At 36.4% G+C, this 17,941-nt stretch overlaps 1 protein-coding gene across 3 annotated transcripts in view; it reads right to left on the bottom strand.

The window, feature by feature from the left end:
• Window positions 1-17,941, bottom strand: part of Ccapr2 (cardioacceleratory peptide receptor 2) — a 122,321-nt gene that overhangs the window by 13,764 nt on the left and 90,616 nt on the right. For all 3 annotated transcript variants that reach the window (XM_074174747.1, XM_074174748.1, XM_074174749.1), the window contains 3 exons: window positions 15,338-15,433; window positions 6,136-6,318; window positions 171-299 (listed from right to left, as the gene is read on the bottom strand). In XM_074174747.1, coding sequence (XP_074030848.1) covers window positions 171-299; window positions 6,136-6,318; window positions 15,338-15,433 — 408 coding nt within the window. The remainder of the gene's footprint in view (window positions 1-170; window positions 300-6,135; window positions 6,319-15,337; window positions 15,434-17,941) is intronic.

Genomic DNA, 17,941 nt, shown 5'->3' with positions numbered 1-17,941 from the left:
TACTTAGTAGGAAGCAGATCGTGTAAGGTCGATCCACTTCCGAACACTTGTTGAGATATCCAGAATGTTTTGTATAAACTAGGAAATAAATTCTAACAAATATTCACGTGAAATATTTATACACAATTGATTATACAGTTATTGTTTCACTGGAGAGGTATTTTTCTTACCGAATACAATGACGAACGTCATTTTCACAGTCTTTATTTTAGCACGTGGGATGATTCCTCTTGAGCTCGCTCTTCTGCAATCGTGATCCTCGTGAAATTGTCGTGGAGGTATACCTGCATGCTCTATATCTGAAAGAGATTGAAATTCAGTTAAATCATCTGAAAATGGACCTTTTAACAGGTGATGATCCACTGTATTGCCAAACATGCGCCAAACTAACTGGCTGTTATAAGGAATATAGCTAAGGCACCAGTCAATCTACACTGATGATATTCAAACCTGACTCAACCTCTGATGGAAGCACCAAACTCTTACGAATCATGCAGTCATTGTTCACTGTGGTTCTGGCGTTGAATTTGGTCATTATTACGCCTTGGTCAAAGACAAAACGGACTGGTTTAAGTTTGACGATAGTGTCACGAAGTGTTCTGGCGATGTTTTGGATTTATTGCAGTCTCTGGAGACACCCTACATTTTGTTTTATAAGAGAGAGAACATTGGCAGATCAAGATCTCCAGATGAAGTGGTGCTGCAGGTTTTCTGGGTTTTCCTGCAGCTGAAAAAGCAAATGCGCCACTGGAATCAAAGAAGTCGCCCCGGAGCGCCAATTAATATTTATTGTTGTTTTATAATTTTATGACTTTTATTTTGGAACTGTTATTGAAGAAGTATTCCGTTTGATATAAGAAATATTTCAATCAATGAAATGAACTATTAAGTATCAATGAGATCAATTCAATTTTGTTCATTCATATGAAAATGTTGGTAGGTGTGGTTTCGATAAGTGCCGTTGATCATTATCGTGGCAGCGAAATTAGTTGACATTTTGATTTTTAAATGTTTGCATGGTTTTTGTTCGCGATAAACTATGGAAAGCAATAACAATATTCAATTTGAAAATGTGCTTTAAGAAGTTACCAGTGCAAAAGCTGCTTCTAAAACTCAACTATTGCCTGGAAAATCAAAGTTTTGGAACAAAACCGTTTTTAGTGCTTCATTCTCGGATATACAGGGGCACCGAAAACGAAACAGATGGAATATCTTCAAAATACATGTTTTTTTAACAAAATGCAAACACACGTCGATTTGTAATCCAAGGGGGACATCTTTCTATCATACCCACAACTGTGATACCTTTCCCCCCACCCCTCAGTCACTATCACCCAAACAATTTGAATGGGGAAAGTAGAAAGTGTGACACATCATTGAAAACGTTATTTCATAAGGAATTCGGCCATGTCAATTTTCGCTACGTAACTTTCTATTTTGGCGCCCCCTTGTGGGAAAACAACTGTTTCGTATTCCAATTTATGATACATCATTCGCAGGCTAATTTGACATTAATTCGGTGACAATGCATTATGGAAATTTTGAAATTATTTGAAATTATTTCAACTTTACTGTAAAAATGGTTTATTCCATTCCTGAACGAGTTGAAATTGTTAAACTTTATTATCAACATAATAGTTGTGCTAGACTTACTGCTCGCCTCTTTAATAACAGTCATCCCGGGAAAAATGTAAATGATTCGTACGTTGCCAAGTTAGTCCAAAAGTTTGTCGATCTGTCTGTAATGTGAAACACCAGTCACGGAAACCGATCAGAAATGAAGCAGTGGAAGTCGCTGTTTTGGGACATGTTGAATTGGATCATACTCAAATTACCCGTCAGCTTGCTGCAGCCTCAGGTGTCTCCCGTTCGTCCATAATACGGATATTAAAAACCTATAAATTTCATCCGTACATAATTAAATTAGTACAGGAACTCAATGAAGATGATCCTGATAGAAGGCTGCAATTTTGTGAACAACTGAGTCAGCTACTAATTGATGATCCGCACCTATCATTCAACACGTGCTTTTCCGATGAGAGTACATTTTTTTTGAATGGAGCTGTGAATAGGCATAATTGCCATTACTGGGATGACAGTAACCCACACTTATTCCGAGAGGTCCATACCTAGTACCCGATATGACTATCTAATATGCCACACCAGACATTGAATCTGGTGTGGCATATTAGATAGTCATATCGTAGGGCCACTTTTCATTCCTGGAAATTTAACTGGTGAGGTCTACCTGAACATGCTTGAAGATACAATTGATCTTCTCATAACAGAAATAATTGAAAATGACCAAAATCATTATGATGATCGGCTTCATTTCCAGCAAGATTGAGCACCTCCTCACTATGTTGCTCCGGTAAGAGAGTTTTTAGATGACCGGTTTCCTGGACGGTGAATTGAAAGGAGAGGCTCCATCGAATGGCCTGCCAGGTCACCTGATTTATCGCTTTTAGACTTTTTCCTTTGGGTACACTTGAAAAATAAATGTTTTGCTACGCAGCCCGAGTCCATAGAAGATCTTCGCCAACGAATTACAGCGGAGTGCAGAAGTATAACACCTGATATGCTACGGAATGTTAGGAATAGATTTGAACAAAATCTGTTTTATTGTATGGAAGCAAATGGGTCATATTTTCAGCACTTGCTGAAGTAGGATTCTACTAAGTCAATTACACATTTCAAAGTACTGGGTTGTAGTTGTTTTTCTTCATAATACCTACATATTTGAGTGAAATACAACAAATTAGGTATCATTGGAAAAATAATGTTGTGCCCTTTCAAATGATATATCACTCGACCCCACTTTCCATTTGAAATTTTAGGGTTGGTACTCACCCTCGCTAGGGGGTTGAAGGCACAGGTAGAAAAGTACATCTAAAATGTGTCCCCCTCAAAAGCAAAATTGACCTATCTGAGCATTTTTGCGTTAAGTTACAAAAAAAGGAGAAAAGCAAGGTGCATACTTTTCTTTGGACCACTCTGTATATTCACGTTATTCCTTGCTCATTTAGTTTTTCCTTTGTCTCACATTTGTGTATGTTTTGCTATATATTTTACCTTATTTAAGATAAATAAATTTTTAATATTCACTTTGAAATTTATAACCTTTAATTTTTTCTTTGTTTTACAATGAAATACTCACTTACCAATGTATACTAGGTAATTATTTTTATATTTCTGTATAATACATGCTATTCCCTAGGTTAATTTGTAAAACAGCCTTGGCTGAACTTCGGCCTTTCATTGATTTTTGTCAATGAATAAAGCCCATTTATTATTATTATTATTACTATTATAAGTGGTGGTTTCAGGGTCGAAAATTATGATTTGTGTTTTCAATGCAAGGAAACAATATGGTGGCTCCAAGGTGGCGGACGAAATTTGTAATCATGGTCCGATTCGTTTCAAAATCATCCAAAAAGACTATTTTCCTAAAAGGTTGATATAATTTCTCCTATTAGGTATATTTCACAGCTTCTCTGACCCAATTTATCACTGATTCGCTAATGAGATCGAAAGTTTCTGGATTGTTTTATTTTCACTCATTAAACTGCAAACTTATTGGTCTCTATTCGAAGCGACATTCTCCACTTTGTGGAATTGACTCGTAAATTAGTTTCTATGAGTTGGTGCTATTCACTGGAATGAAATTTATTATCAGGTATAGGGCAATGTCAATGGAAATTCATTTAATGAATGGTAACAATATATCAATTCAGGGAATTTCTAATTACATACTTTAGTAGCTCCAACTATGAACATTCTCCAGACGTTCATTTGAAAGCAATGAATACTTGGGAAACTATTCAAAAACTTCGAGATGATTGATTCTCAGATCACCGAATTAACTAGTTGAAACTTTTTTGAAGAAGATTGGAAATGACCTGAAAATATTTTCGTTTGATGGCCGAACTGAAAAGGAAAGAATGAGAAAAACAATAAGCTAAAGGTAATCAAAATAGATAAAAAAACAGCTGACGAGGGGAAGCTGTTGCGTTTGATATTTCTGAGGCCTTTGGCCGTGTATGGCATGACGGTTTGCTGGCCAAACTTCGATGTTATGGCTCTTCAGCTACATGAAAGAACATTCCCTGCAAGTGTCCGTCGATGGATATCTCTCGAATACTTTCATCATCAACGCTGGTGTTCCCCAGGGATCCATATTGTCTCCAACTCTCCAATACAGTGTGTAACAACGAAAACTTAACAGAGCCGTTTTTGAATATAAAATGTAAGATGCGAGAAGTCCACAGAGAAAAAAGTCCAAAACTGTGAGGTCTGGAGATCTGGGTGGCCACTCTATAAACGGACTACCACGGCCTATCCATCGGTTTGGAAAATGTTCGTTAAGCCATTGCCTCACAGCTCTGGCATAATGAACTGCTTACCCATCTAAATGGACAATTAAATTTGATCGTTCATTGATTGGCAGCTCGTGAATAGCATCCCAAAACTCTGTGTTTAAAAATTCTAGAAACCTCTGGGCATTAATGTTTTCCCCAAAAAAGAAAGGACCAATAATTCGTTCGTTCAATATCCCACACCAGACGTTGAATTTTTGGGAATACTGGCTTTTACAGTTTATCACCCAGTTAGGATTATCCGCTGCGACAATTCTGTTATGACACTACTCCATTTGTAGTGAAAGTGGCTTCGTCGGTATATAAAATATTTTATAGGAACTTTCTATTGTTTAAATATTCCCCTTGGGCTCATAAGCAATATTCCACGCGTCTTGCTTCTTCGCCTTCTTGAAGTGTGTGTAAAAATTTTGGCTTGAAAGTTTTAATATTCTTTGCCTTGAGACATTTCCGAATAGTTTCTCGTGGAATATTCAAATCTAAAGTGGCATTCCTTATACTGGCTTAGGATTATTTCCGAAATAATCTAAAATGATTTGATCATTCCTGTCATTCCTGTTTCGTCTTTGTACAGGATTACTTTTTAACATCAATTTTGATACTGCACCAGTTTCATTGAATATTTCATTTACCGTACCGCAGCTAATACGAGGACGATCTTTATAGGGTGTTTTTTGTAACTGTTAGCTGTGTGAGTTTTCGAATTTTTGAGTTGTCATAACTCTGTTAATAGTGAATATTTTTCCATGAAATTCTGGTCACACCTGTTTAGAGGCACTTTGAATCCAGTGGCGTAGTGATTTTTTCAATAAAAAAATCGCTAATAGAAAATCCCGATTTTCGACTGAGAAAAAATATCGTAGTATGCCCTGAAACTTTAATAAACATTTCAAATTTTGTCCCAAGGTAGACCTTTTAGTACTTGACATTTCAAAAAAAAATTATCAAAATCGGTTCACAACTTCAAATTTTAGGGGGGTGTTTCCATTAAAAATGGGTATAAGAAGAACACCAATACTTTTAGATATAGATATTTCTAATAGCTCACGTCACCATTGTCCGCAATATAAAACTGAGAGAAACCCTTCTGTCCGTTGGCTTACAGCACTGGAGGAAGATATGATAATGGAAAAAGATTATCAGGAATATACTTGAGAGCAATGGGCATCCTTGAAATATAGGTTGACCAGGAAACGTAAATATAGGGAGAATCTTCGTAAATCTTCTACTTTTCAAATAGACATGGATTCAAAGTTTATTGCCCTTCCGTATGAACCAATGAGCACTATTAGGTTGTTGTAAAATGGGAAATAGGGGATAATATGAAATAAGCTATTAAGAGTGTGATGGAATTTATATGATCAGATTAAGCCAGCTTTCAAGAAACATTTCAAAAAATATAGATATTACATATATCCTATTTCGGAATCCGAAAAATCTAGTGTAGTTCAACATGCCCCAATAGCCATGGAATAGGTAAGGAATCCTTGAAATTTTTTAGACCTCTTCATGACACTACAATTTTAAGGGTAGAATTTACCACCAATTTCCACAGAAAATCTTCGATGTGTGTCCCAATTAATATGAATAAGAGAAATAACTTTGCATTGACAATCTTCGCTTTGTTTCTAATGCCTTATTAGTAATTTCATGAAATTTCTCCAGGATAGTATGGGAGGTTGGGAAAGTTATCAAACGTGGATTTGAGAACATCAACTTTGAAGTTTTTCAAAGTTTCCTGGTCAACAAGTTCACTCACTTTGTCGAATTGGTATGTGTCCCACAGGAATGAGCAGTTTACTTTTAGTCCATATCGTCCAAACTATAATGGCGTAGCAGGCGCTGATTATCACGGCAGGAATGACGAATAATATGAATGCGACCAGAGTCATGTACACCTTCCATTGCCAAGGCAGGAGATCTATCCAACACTGCGGAATATCTGAAAAGAAAACCCATTCGGAGATTAATAAAGTTTTTGTATCAAAAATTGAGGGAATAGCACAGTGATTCGAGTCAAAAATCGATGAATCTGTCATTAATTTTATGACTATATAAATAGGTTAGGTTAGGTTAGGTCCAAAGTGAGTGGGTCTATTCAACCCTCCTTCGCAACCCGCAAGGCTTTATTGTGGCTCACACCTATTCACACTCGACCAAAGTATGTGCTCTGCTGTTTCATCATTTTCAAAACAGAGAACACACAGTGTCTTTCGACAGTTCGAGTTTCTCCAAATGATGATTCAAATGACAGTGACCTGTGAGAAGGCCTGTTAAACATCGTAGTTCATCCCTACTGTAGTCCAACAACTGTTTGGTATCAAGCACCCCAAGTTTCACTTACAACACTAATATTTTCTACATCGCAAATTTGCAAGTTGATATTCATTTGGAAATTGATCCAAGACAGCATTATCATAAATTCGAACAGCATTTTGACGCAAAGTGCGAATACGAAATCATAATTCTAAACGGTTCTCCAGCTAAGAGAGCTGTAAGTGCCAATATTATTTTCAAATTGACAATCTTTCCCAATATCCATCAGTATGAAATCGGCATCAGAGCATGGAGGAAATAGTGAATGATATGAATGGAACTGCTAGTCAGAATCTAAGTATATCAATGAAAACGAAGAGGCAATATACAGACTTCAGTCGTTCCTCATATCCATGAAACGTTTACAATAGGGATGTGAGAAACGAGATTGAAATTTTCGATATACCCAACGGAACACATCAATAAATTTCGAGCATATGTTATAGAACCGATATGAAATGATTGTATAATACATTGATATCCTGGCAAATGTTTATAAATTTGAACTGAATCAATAACTGATTGCAGAAATATACTACCAGTATATCCCGCGTTTTTTGCCAAAATGCAAATTGGTCCTACTCTCTATCATTAACACTGACATATTCAGTTGCTTCTTCTTAACAAAAATGTTTGTACTGTGGCATTTTTTTTATACTCCTTTTGAAGTTTATGCCATACCAAACGTTCTCTCATTGGTTGGCATAACACGTAGACTCATCTCACATCCGTCTGTTTTATCCTGTACAAGGCAGTACTTTTACAATACGACACCTGCTAATATTTGTTAACTATTATTTCTATAGTGAAACTTTTTACAGAAGCAAAATCACACAATGTAATTCAATTCGATATTCAATAACTGAAGATTAAAACGTTCTTCCAAATGAACAGAAATAAATATAGCCAAACACGAAAATACCACAAAAAATAAACAGCTATGAAAAAGACAAAAACCTAAACGGAGTGTACAGCATACAATACTCGGACTGCAACAAATTCTATATCGGCCAAACCAAGAAAAAATGATTCAAAGGTACGACGAGCACAAAAAGGCATACATATATCCAATAATATATAAATCAAACCCCGCAACACACGCCATATAAAACAAACATAACTTTCCACCACCAGAGAATATGAAACTCATAAAACAAGTCAATAAAGGAAACCGTATGGACATCTGTGAAAACTTAAACATACATAAATTCAAATGTCACAATTCACTTAACAAATACGAATCAAAACACAACAAGACCTAACATTACACAGCTGTCGCAAGCGCTCACATATAATAAAAAGAAGTTATGAAGCTTCAAATTCCTTTTGTGACATATGTTAATATTAAAATCGAAAAGAAATATAAATCAGAAGAACATATCATCACCTGAGATGAACAATGCATCTAAAACCAACGAGCCTACCCTACGAATGAATCGGTCATAACATACATCGGTCATAACAACCATACTAACATATAGTGAAGGAACCACAGACTAAATCAGCAGAATTCTCCGCGAACGAAACATAGCAACATCATTCGTACTGGAACGTACAATAAGGTCAATGTTCCGTAAGCCAAAGGATCAGATACCACTGGAGTCATCATCAAAGTATGTCAATGTCCAGGCAGTCCTCGATTAAAGACAAAATGTGATGGAAGGTCATCTTGAATTTAGACAGGTTGGAGCCTGGCTCCCTTACCCTTTGGACTGATACAAAATGTGACGCCGAAATCCATCTTGATTTTATTCAGGTTGAAGCCTGGCTCCCTTCCTCTTTTAACTGATGTTTGCCAGAAAGACAAACGGGTCATAACTGATAAGGGTGTTCATCTTTCATCGGAAGATATAGGGGCCTCATTCGACAGAGTGTCGGGGCCTTCTATATCGGGAGGGGTCGTCTATAGCATAATCCAAAGCTTCCCTGACTAATGGGTTTTCATGAGTTTCTGCATCATCAAAAACTCTTTGATTTCTCGACTGGATGGACTGCCGAATGGAAGGCAGCTGCAAATCTCTGCGGATGGCTTCATTGCGCACGATACAAAATGTGAAAAATCAAAAGCAATATTTGATGAAAATAACTGCGTGAAAGCAAGCGAGACATAAGTGGAACCACCTATTGGTGAGCCACCCAAGTTGGCTTACCAAGTTTTGCCTGCCCGGATTTTATATCATTTTTAGAAATATGCGGATTCGTTTTCTGATGACATTTCAGGAAAGTTTCCCAAATTTCTGCCAATGCAGTTGTCAGTTGACTGGTCAAACCATCAACGCTGACATATAAACTTCGCAAGCTAACTTGGGTGTCACAACAATAGGTGGTTCCACTTATGTTTCGTTTGATTTAACGCAGTTATTTTTATCAAGTACTGATCTTGGTTTTTCACATTCCGTCTCCAACAGAGGGCCGCCTGCCGGATACTGGTGATGCCCAACAGTCTGAAACGGTTGCCTACCGGTGGCTCTTGAATTTAAATCAAATTGAGAATGATCAGAATTAGCAGAATTACCAAGATCAGTACAATAATCCTTCTTGATTTTATATCATTTCTATAAACATGTGGATTCGTTTTCTGATGACATTTCAGGACAGTTCCAACCATGCTGCAATTAGTATAGTAAATTCTATCTTTACTAAGAATTGTACATTCGTTCGTTCGAAGTAGATCTGATAAAATATTTCAAACTTTAGAAACTTCTCTTGAGAATATTCAAGATATTACATTTATTTCCTTTCTCGTCTGCACATTCTGCATGCTTCATTGATTTGTTTCTGCCGTGAAAAAGTGAATATGTTCTCTAGACTTCCATCTTGACGTTATTATGAATTGGAGCGTTGGCATTCACAACGGAATGTCACTAGGTTTTTGCGTTACGATTGATAATAATAACTGGAAATGCGGACTGAAAGGCAAGACAAACTTGGTACAAGTATAGCTTCGAGTCATGAGAGAAGGTACTATTATTTTAATAATATCTATCACACTGAAGTTTTGTCTTTATTGTTCTCAAAAAATTATCTTTAACTAATATTTTTTTTGTAAACCACGTCCAAATCTTTCTCATCAAAAAAATCAGCGATGTGAATGGTGGGTCCATCAATGTTCTATGACGCTCATTATCATTTCTTGATAGATAGATAGATAGATAGATAGATCGATAGATTTGTATTCAGGTCGATATCAGTATAACCAAGTTAATATAAATACACATTGAGTAAACGATGTAGATGTATAATTTTCTATTTCTAGCAGTCTGAAATCGCCTAAGTTAAGCTTGCATTGTGTCCTTCAGGCTGCATAATTTTATCTGAACACAAATGAAATGCACTAATGCTATCTAACTAAAAAGGTTAATCAGTTTCAGAAAATATGTGCAAAAGAGACATATGTAGGAAACAGCTCTTTAAATGACAGATTATTCAATCAGCTTTGTGTTGCTGATGATGAAGATTTAAACCGATTGCTATTTCACACAGAAGTGCGTTGGTTATCAAAAGGTAACTGTCTGACTCGAGTTCACAATCTATTTGACTCTGTAATAGAGTTCTTAGAAAACAAAGACAAAGAATTGCACGACAATCTCATCACTTCAAAGAATGATATTGCCTACTTGACAGACCTGTATAAATTATTTAATGATGTCAATCTCCAACTTCAAGGTGACGACTTGAATTTGATTAAAACAAAAATGTCATTACTGCTTTTGTAGCCAAATTGCTCTTATTCAAGCGTAATATCGGCAGACGTGATTTTCGCAATTTTCCTAATTCATCAGCAGTATCCATCAATAACGATGACTTGCTTGTTTACTGTCAACATTTGGAGAACCTCCTCAGTGATTTAGCAGAACGATCGCAGGACATTTTGAAATTAGAACTACCGGACTGGGTTGGATCCTTTTTCAATTGTCAACGCAGCAGGATCACCCCAGCTGGAAAAAGAACTCATAGAACTGACAACGAACGAAGAAACAAAATAAAATTAAAAAATGAATACCAAGAATTTTGGCTACAGAAGCCAATCCCGCAATTCTACCCAGGATTGTGGTCCATCGTTTGATAGCATTCTCATCATCGTTTTTGTGTGAACGAGGATTTAGTGCTGTGGCAACGTTGCTAACTAAAAAAAACGGTTGCAGAATACTGTAGACAGTTTCGTGGATAATCTGCCACTCGAAGATTATCGAAACTGTTGGTACCAACTAGATGGAGCTCCTGCACATTGCAAAAGAGAAGTGAGCGCAGAACTGGATAGACTATTTGACGATCGGTGGATGAGGCGCTTGGGACTATGTAATTGGCCAGCGAGATCACCCTATCTTAATCCATTAGATTTTTATTTGTGGGGAATGTTCAAAGAAAAAGTTTACAAAATACCCGTTCGAGAGATGAATTGTTAGAAAGGATTGCCCAAACATTTGAAGATTTGGATCCCAATGAAATCAGATCTGCCACCACGAAAGCAGTCAACACCCGCATTTTAAAGTGCTTGGAAGTGAACGGCCAGCGATTCGAACATATTTTGAAATATTCCACATGATTGTTTTACTTTTTTATAATTATTCATATCAATATTTCCAATTTCAAGTTTCTTGGTGCTTTTTTAAAGTTTATCCAAACATATTGAAATTGTTCTGAATTCGTATAAATTTCTTGAGGTTCATTGGCGGTAGATTCGGATACATTTCATTGAACTTTCTACATGTTCTGCTGATAATTTTGTCACACTGTCCAAAAATAATAAACAAATTCATAAGAACTTCGTTTGAATAGTTTTGTTCCATCGTTTTGAAGGTATTTGCAACTTCTGAAGTGACGAAAATGTCGATATTATTAGGAGAATGTCACAACGCTACTGTCAAATAGTAATCATGGCCTGCTTACCAAATACCGAATGGAAATACCATTCTGAAGGGACATTTTCACAAATAAATGTTCATAAGTCCGAAACTTGACTAGTTAGGTATAGGTATGATATACATAGAAAGAAAGCAAATTTCAGCAGCTTTCCGAATTTTCAATAATATACAGGGTGTTCCATTTAAAATAATCAAATTTCAGCAACTTTTTCAAGCAAACGAAAAAACTGTATTTTTTACCACCCTGTATTGAAGTAACGGAGATTAGGCTGACGTGTGGGAAGTGTCCAAGTATCACCTAACTCCAAACCAAATTTCGATATCATAGTACTTCTTAACTAAAAGATATCGGCATTTTTAGAAGTCATGATTTTCGAAGAAAAAAATTGAAATTACTTTTTATTTCGAAAACGGTAACAGATAGGTATAGGGAAATATCAAGAAAAGTTGTCGGGCAATTGTTGGAGATTCCAAAAATAATATTATATACAGAGTGTTCCATTTGAAAAATCAAAGTTGCTACTGCTTTCTAATAGAAGCGGCAACATTGCATTGTCGAAAATAATTTAGTTGGCTAGAGAATGTCTGAATATGCCCTCCATTAAATTTTCAAAGTGATCCGTTGTCTGGTTCACCAGAAACGTCTAATGTGCCATCCACCGTGAATCAGCCTGTATATTGTATGAAGCACTGATTGGTAGAATTTTGTCAGTATGAACACGCCTGAGGTAGCTAATGTATAGCGAAACACTTGCTGCGGTTTTGTAACCTGTTCAGTTGAAGTCTCACGATAAAGTATTATTTGAATACAAAAATATCATTGTTTCACTAACCCACCAGAGCAGGAAGTATTCAGAATGAATGACTTTTCAGTAACATGGAGAAAATATGAAGTTTTTAGATTGAAATGAAAACAAATTAATCTTGTAACCTACTTTCCGGAATTGCCTTCCTGCACAAACTCGAAAGAAAAATACTGTGTTTGTTTACAATCCTAGTAATATCAAGCAGACAATATTTTCATCAATTCCTACGTGCTGCATTAAGAGGTGAAGAGATGCGTGGGAATGTTTTCTTTCGGAACAAACGATGTGAAAGGAAATTCCGCTTTCATATTGAATGAAAGATCTTGCACGAACAAAGGATTACTGAATGGAAAAACACATTTTTCAAGATAGAAATTCACGTTCTCTGAATGATCAACAAAAATATCATGATGGAAGTAGTTCAACGAATGTTGAAAAAGCATAACTTTCAATCCATTGAAACTATTGCGAACTATTCCCATGAGAATGAGCACTGAAATATTACACCGTTTGTTTGAAGGTGATTGACAATGTTTCATGATGAATTTCACTAGTTCGGACTTCCATTGTCAACTATATAAAATGATTTGAAATCCCTGAAACAACTAAAAAAATAAGAATTGAAAATGAATAGCTGAAAATAACAATTATATTAACCAAAATAAACCTGAAATAAAGTAATAGTGAAATAAAATACAAGTAAAAATAGAACAATTGAATAAATAAAAATAAAGAGAAGAAAATAAAAATAAAAAGTGGAGAGATTCCAAGTCACGTTAGTTCACGACGTTTCGATTGTTAGTATCTACAATCGTCTTCGGGTGATGACTGGACTGATTCCTCCGAGAGATGACTATTTATATCCCCGCTTTCCATTTTCCGCTTCACTGGTTCCGTGGGAGATGACCGTTTTGGCGGCCATTTTTCGCTTGATGATGGGTTTCCATATGTTGTGTATTTCTACGCTGGCTTGGCTGAATACGTTGTTGGACAACATGTATGCGGCTTCCTTGAATTTTCTCCTAAATCAATATTCCTCTCTGTGCAAGATCTCAGCTTGGGACCACTCGATGTTGTGTTCCGCTTAGACCGATCATCAGCTCCAGAGATTCGGCTACTCAAAACTTGTCTAGATTTTTACTTTCCTTAATACAACCATTACAAGGAAAAACATCGTCTTCTGTGAAGAATTCAAAGCATTTTGTCGAACTAGTACGGTCAATTGAGGTCACACAGGAAGATCAACTAATTAGTTTCGACGTGGAAAGCCTTTACACCAACGTTCCGGTCGAAGAAGCACTCCAAATCATACAGAGAAAGCTATCCGAAGACGGGAACCTGAAAGAGAGAACGAATCTACCTATAGAAGTAATAATGGAATTACTAGGATGCTGTGTACGAAACTGTTATTTCCAACTGAAGGACGGATTCTTTACACAAGATGAGGGACTGCCAATGGGATCGCCACTTTCACCAATCATAGCCAACATATATATGGAGTGGTTTGAAACTCTGGCCATTGAAAAAGCTCACAAGAAACCTCGAGTCTGGTTGAGATATGTTGACAACACCTTCATAATATGGAACCATGGGAATACTGAACTAGACGCCTTCCTGAAACACATCAACAGCGTGAGACCTTCCATCAATTTCACAATGGAGAAGGAAATCCACAACGAATTGCCATTCTTAGACGTTTTGGTGAAGAGGACCGACACTTAGTGGGAAACATCTGTATACCGAAAACCCACTCATACGGGACAGTATCTGAACCACGAATCCAACCACCATCAATCGACTAAAAGAGGCATCATCAAGACTCTATTAGACCGTGCTTTTGGGCTTTGTAATACGAAGGAAGGTCTCGAGAAGGAACTAGACATCATCAAAAATGATCTTCAACGGAATGGCTACTCCAAAGCGATGGTAGAAAATACTTTGGCTATAGAAGACAGCAGGAGCCTCGCAAGGAAGAGAAGCCGTCACAAGCAGTGCTTGCACTTCCCTACATCAGAGGATTATCGGAGAGAATGAGAAGAATTGGTTCCAAGTACAACATCAGAACCTGCTTCAGATCCGGTAACACTATCCGTAGCAGCCTCACGAAAACCAGGCCACCAAACGCGGACTGCGATTCCAAGAATTGTATTTACCAGATACCCTGTGAGTGCGGAGAATCCTATACTGGTGAAACTAAGAGGCCATTGAATGTTCGCATTGCCGAGCACAAGAAACACACGCAGCGAGGGGAAACCAGCAAATCAGGAATAGCAGACCATGTTTGGACCCATCAACACAACATCGAGTGGTCCCAAGCTGAGATCTTGCACAGAGAGGAATATTGCTTTAGGAGAAAATTCAAGGAAGCCGCATACATGTTGTCCAACAACGTATTCAGCCAAGCCAGCGTAGAAATACGCAACATATGGAAACCCATCATCAAGCGAAAAATGGCCAACTCCGGCCAAAACGGTCATTTCCCACGGAACCAGTGAAGCGGAAAATGGAAAGCGGGGATAAGTGAAAGAACTCGAACGACCTATAAATAGTCATCTCTCGGAGGAATCAGTCCAGTCATCACCCGAAGACGATTGTAGATACTAACAATCGAAACGTCGTGAACTAACGTGGAATCTCTCCACTTTTTATTTTTATTATCTTCTCTTTATTTTTATTTATTCAATTGTTCTATTTTTACTTGTATTTTATTTCACTATTATTTTATTTCAGGTTTATTTTGGTTAATATAATTGTTATTTTCAGCTATTAATTTAAAATATTTTTTTTTTTTAGTTGTTTCAGGGATTTCAAATCATTTTATATAGTAGACAATGGAAGTCCGAACTAGTGAAATTCTGAAACATTACAGTTTGAAGTATTCTCATTGAAATGGACAAAACTTTTGGAACAACCTGATATATAATTGAATCTGCTTTTCAGTGGTATGAAAAAAGAGGAATCACAGATTACATACCTTCAACTGGTTTCTCTTCGAAGAGAAAAATTGCCGGAAGAGAGAAGAGTATGCTGAGTACCCAAGCCAGTACCACAAGTAGTCTTGCACGTTTCCCTGAAAAACATTTTTTTAAATAGTGTCATCAAAATGACTCAGTTCGCAAGCTGAGTAGGAATTCTATTTTCAAGTATTTTTTCTGATCGATTCGGCCGTTACTTGATGAAGATTGGTTGGCCATGCTTGGCTGCATCACCCAGTATGCAAGAAAATAATTTTAAAAGATAGTATTTATCGATAGGACTGCAAAAAATTGAGTAGTTCGAAAAATTGATGGAGGTAGCCGTTACTACGTGGTAGGAAATCATAATGAAGAAAAGAAACTTTCTATGTTTTTTACCACTTTTATTTGTAACTAACGTTACTGCAGACTTTTTCCTGTGTAGTGATTCCAATAGCGATGGCGAACAATGCGAAAAAGAGATACCAGTAAATAAGATTCCGATGCATTTGAATATTGAAACACGGAAAGTATGTTTCAATGTATATAAGAATATACATCTCAAGTTTGGTTTCGAGGGAAACAAACTATTACAAGCAACATCAGATTTGAACGAAATTCCTTTCTCAACTGTACTTAAAATAGTAAAAAACAAACTTTATGGACGCAAGACGCGATGTGATACGGAATTACCAAAACCTTCAGATGTTCATCTAATAAAATCATTGAAAAAAAACAATATACGACTGATACAAAAGCAATGAAATTCCTACAACTGAAATCATGAGGAAGATATTGAATACTTCCTGCCATAACGTGAGTTGCTGTGACAAAACTCTTCAGAAGTGGATGAGATAAAATAATAAACAAACGTCAAACAGTTATGAAAAGCAGAAGAATAGTGAAATTGCATAACAAATTCTTAGATCAAATAACTAAATATTAACTTATATATCTCGTGAAAGTTGAGCTGAAGTTTATACAGCGAATACCTTTGATGAAATATTCTCTTCATTTTACGATACATTTTTATATCATTACAATTGCGCATTTCCAATCAGGAAAACAAAAACAAAGTCAACCAAAAAACGGTGGTATACCCATGACCCCATGGTAATGCATGACCAACTGTGTGAAATGGAAAGGCAAAAAAAAGAACTCGAACTGTCCCGAAGATATCGAAAGATATAGAACATGTAAAAAAGCATACACCAGCCATGTGATACAATTTCAGAAACATAAACACGATGTACGATTACTTAAGTCAAACAACAGAATGAGGGAAAGTTGGAAAATCAATAAAGAAAATAAGAACATTAAGGTGAAGCCTTCTATAAGTGTAAAAAACGACAATGGTGAACTGATAACAGATCCACTGGAAAAAAGCAACTATATCAATGATTATTTTATAGATTCCTTTCAAAATTGTCCTAAACCAAATCTTGATCAACATTGCGATAAATTTCATAAAAGTTTTTTCCTAACTCCTGTAACACCTGAAGAAGTTCAGGTGTTATTAAATGTTAGAAGTTCGGACATTCATTACTGAAAATAATAACAGAGCTAACATATGAAAGTAGAGAAACCAATTAAAAATGTCAACACCAATAAAAAATGTACTAATTCATCAAATAGACAATCAATAAACTGATTACCAGTTTCCACATCAGAAAACAGATTCAGAAGAAGGAAAAAAGTTAATTCTAACTGGTCATTCAGTAAATTTGAAGCCGTGAAGCATTGCTGATAATATTAACAGAGGTAACATATTGCAAAATATAACAATTGAAATTAGAAAGTGAATTTGAAGTACAAAACACATACAGGGTGAGTCAATAAGATTCCTTCGGTCCATGCTATCAGAGGAAACAATTTTTCGAACGGAGAAAGGAGAAATGGCACTTTCTATGTTTTTACCACTATCATTTGTAACTAACGTTACTACAGTTTCGTCCTATACGGACATTTTCAAACTCATACAATGAACTCATTGTATATTTCATTGCATACTTTCCGTGTTTCAATATTCAAATGCATCGGAATCTTATTTACTGGTATCTCTTTTTCGCATTGTTCGCCATCGCTATTGGAATCACTACACAGGAAAAAGTCTGCATTGTTATTGCACCCGTTATTACTATTAGTACTTGTCCAAGGACGCCATATTTTGAACAGACAACAATTTTTAATTAATCACAACTGCACCAATATCGAATTTCAACACTCAAATCGCGATCAGTTCGTGCACTGAACATTGACAACACGAAGTGTATAAACCGCCAATTCTTCAGTCCACGTGGACTAGTTGGCAGGGGCTTTATTTCTTTGTATAGGTTTTTTTGGCCTTTGAGTTCGCCGGCCGATAGCTTCAACTATTCACAATACCGGTTACTCCGACTATACCTGAGCAGGTAGTTCTCACTGGTGATTACGTGGGGTGTATAAAAGAGTAAAGTTATTACCTACGAAAAAGCTACTGTGATAGCGGAACACGCCGTGTTATTTTTGGAAATAAAGTGGAAATAAAGTTTGTGTGAATCAAATCGTTTCGGCAGTAGTCTGTGAAATTACTATGGATCTTCATCAAGTAACGGCCTAATCAATAGAGAGAGAGAGAGAGAGAG

The sequence above is a fragment of the Leptinotarsa decemlineata genome, unplaced genomic scaffold, assembly GCF_025532065.1.
Source record: "Leptinotarsa decemlineata unplaced genomic scaffold, Ldec_3_MD MMD2_tig00000882_RagTag_RagTag, whole genome shotgun sequence".
Lineage (NCBI taxonomy): Eukaryota > Metazoa > Arthropoda > Insecta > Coleoptera > Chrysomelidae > Leptinotarsa > Leptinotarsa decemlineata.
Note: the sequence above shows the minus strand (reverse complement) of the source record. Positions and strands in the feature narration are given on the sequence as shown.